Source organism: Coregonus lavaretus (genome assembly GCF_964263955.1).
Source record: "Coregonus lavaretus genome assembly, contig: SUPER_36_unloc_1, whole genome shotgun sequence".
NCBI lineage: Eukaryota > Metazoa > Chordata > Actinopteri > Salmoniformes > Salmonidae > Coregonus > Coregonus lavaretus.
Window position 1 is genome coordinate 1480620 of NW_028167175.1, and position 2500 is coordinate 1483119.

At 48.7% G+C, this 2500-nt stretch overlaps 2 protein-coding genes across 2 annotated transcripts in view; both read left to right on the forward strand.

The window, feature by feature from the left end:
• Positions 1 to 2500, forward strand: part of LOC311111085 (dnaJ homolog subfamily B member 12-like) — a 248254-nt gene that overhangs the window by 162421 nt on the left and 83333 nt on the right. The gene's annotated exons all lie outside the window — the stretch shown is intronic.
• Positions 1 to 2500, forward strand: part of LOC311111081 (testican-2-like) — an 83459-nt gene that overhangs the window by 57907 nt on the left and 23052 nt on the right. The window contains exon 6 of the mRNA XM_084189080.1: positions 641 to 763. Within this exon, the coding sequence (XP_084045206.1) occupies positions 641 to 763 (123 nt within the window). The remainder of the gene's footprint in view (positions 1 to 640; positions 764 to 2500) is intronic.

Sequence of the window (2500 nt, forward strand, 5' to 3'; positions counted from 1 at the left end):
GAGGTAGTTGTGGACTCAATGAGACCTGTCCTACTGTATGTTAGTGATGGATATAAATGATGGTTACCTCGGGGAAGGTGAGTCCCAGGCCAGCTGTGTGTGTGTCTGTGTGTGTCTGTTTGCGTCTGTGTGTGTGTCTGTGTGTGTGTGTGTGTGTGTGTGTGTGTGTGTGAGTGTGTGTGTCTGTGTGTGTCTGTGTGTGTGTGTGTGTCTGTGTGTGTCTGTGTGTGTGTGTGTGTGTCTGTTTGCGTCTGTGTGTGGTTGTGTGTGTGTGTCTGTGTGTGTATGTGTGTGTGTGTGTGTGTGTGTCTGTGTGTGTGTGTGTGTCTGTGTGTGTGTGTGTGTGTGTGTGTGTGGTGTGTGTGTGTGTGTGTGTGTGTGTGTGTGTGTGTGTGTGTGTGTGTGTGTGTGTCTGTGTGTGTGTGTGTGTGTGTGTGTGTGTGTGTGTGTGTGTGTGTGTGTGTGTGTGTGTGTGTGTGTCTGTGTGTGTGTGTGTGTGTGTGTGTGGTGTGTGTGTGTGTGTGTGTGTGTGTGTGTGTGTGTGTGTGTGTGTGTGTGTGTGTGTGTGTGTGTGTGTGTGTGTGTGTGTGTGTGCCAGTGTTATGTTATGAGCTGTAGGCTTCCCCTCTCCTCCCCTCAGCGGAGAGCTGTACTGGACAGGACCTGGCAGACCTTGGAGACCGCCTCAGAGACTGGTTCCAACTGCTCCATGGAAACGCCAAGCAGAACAACTCAGGCAAGCCTGGACCTGGTACCACCTCTGGTGAGTGTGTGTGCTTTTGTGTCCCTGGAGCTGGCACCGCCTCTCTCTCTCTCTCTCTCTCTCTCTCTCTCTCTCTCTCTCTCTCTCTCTCTCTCTCTCTCTCTCTCTCACACTCTCTCTCTCTCTCTCTCTCTCTCTCTCTCTCTCTCACACTCTCTCTCTCTCTCTCTCACTCTCTCTACTCTCTCTCTCTCTCTCTCTCTCTCTCTCTCTCTCTTTCCCTCTTTCTCTCTCTCTCTTTCTTTCTCTCTTTCCCTCTCTCTCCCTCTCTCTCTCTCCTCTCTGCTCTCTCTCTCTCTCTCCTCTCTACTCTCTCTGCTCTCTCTCTCTCTCTCTCTCTTACTCTCTCCTCTCTGCTCTCTCTCTCTCACTCTCTCTCTCTATCTCTCTCTCTCTCTCTCTCTCTCTCTCTCTCTCTCTCTCTCTCTCTCCTCTCTTCCAGTACACTCCTTTATGCACTGATTCACAGCTGACATCTCAATGATGTCAGTCCATAATGAAACCTTCACCCATAAAGAGCTATACCCAAATTAGCACATTCTCAGCCAGAGGGAGGAGAGACAGAGGACAGAAAGAGAACAACATGTCAGTACAACAACATGACATCACAACAACATTCATACAACTACTGAAGAATAACGGATCAGGGTGAAACATACAGTGAGGGAAAAAAGTATTTGATCCCCTGCTGATTTTGTACGTTTGCCCACTGACAAAGACATGATTTACATTTAAGTCATTTAGCAGACGCTCTTATCCAGAGCGACTTACAGTTAGTGAATACATCTTTTTTTTTATACTGGCCCCCCGTGGGAATCGAACCCACAACCCTGGCGTTGCAAACACCATGCTCTATCAACTGAGCTACATCCCTGCCGGCCATTCCGTCCCCTACCCTGGGCCAATTGTGCACCGCCCATGAGTCTCCTGGTCACGGCCGGCTGCGACAGAGCCTGGATTCGAACCAGGATCTCTAGTGGCACAGTTAGCACTGCGATGCAGTGCCTTAGACCACTGCACCACTCAGGAGTACATGATCAGTCTATAATTTTAATGGTAGGTTTATTTGAACAGCGAGAGACAGAATAACAACAGAAAAATCCAGAAAAACGCATGTCAAAAATGTTATAAATTGATTTGCATTTTAATGAGGGAAATAAGTATTTGACCCCTCTGCAAAACATGACTTAGTACTTGGTGGCAAAACCCTTGTTGGCAATCACAGAGGTCAGACGTTTCTTGTAGTTGGCCACCAGGTTTGCACACATCTCAGGAGGGATTTTGTCCCACTCCTCTTTGCAGATCTTCTCCAAGTCGTTAAGGTTTTGAGGCTGACGTTTGGCAACTCGAACCTTCAGCTCCCTCCACAGATTTTCTATGGGATTAAGGTCTGGAGACTGGCTAGGCCACTCCAGGACCTTAATGTGCTTCTTCTTGAGCCACTCCTTTGTTGCCTTGGCCGTGTGTTTTGGGTCATTGTCATGCTGGAATACCCATCCATGACCCATTTTCAATGCCCTGGCTGAGGGAAGGAGGTTCTCACCCAAGATTTGACGGTACATCGTCCCTTTGATGCGGTGAAGTTGTCCTGTCCCCTTAGCAGAAAAACACCCCCAAAGCATAATGTTTCCACCTCCATGTTTGACGTGGGGATGGTGTTCTTGGGGTCATAGGCAGCATTCCTCCTCCTCCAAACACGGCGAGTTGAGTTGATGCCAAAGAGCTCCATTTTGGTCT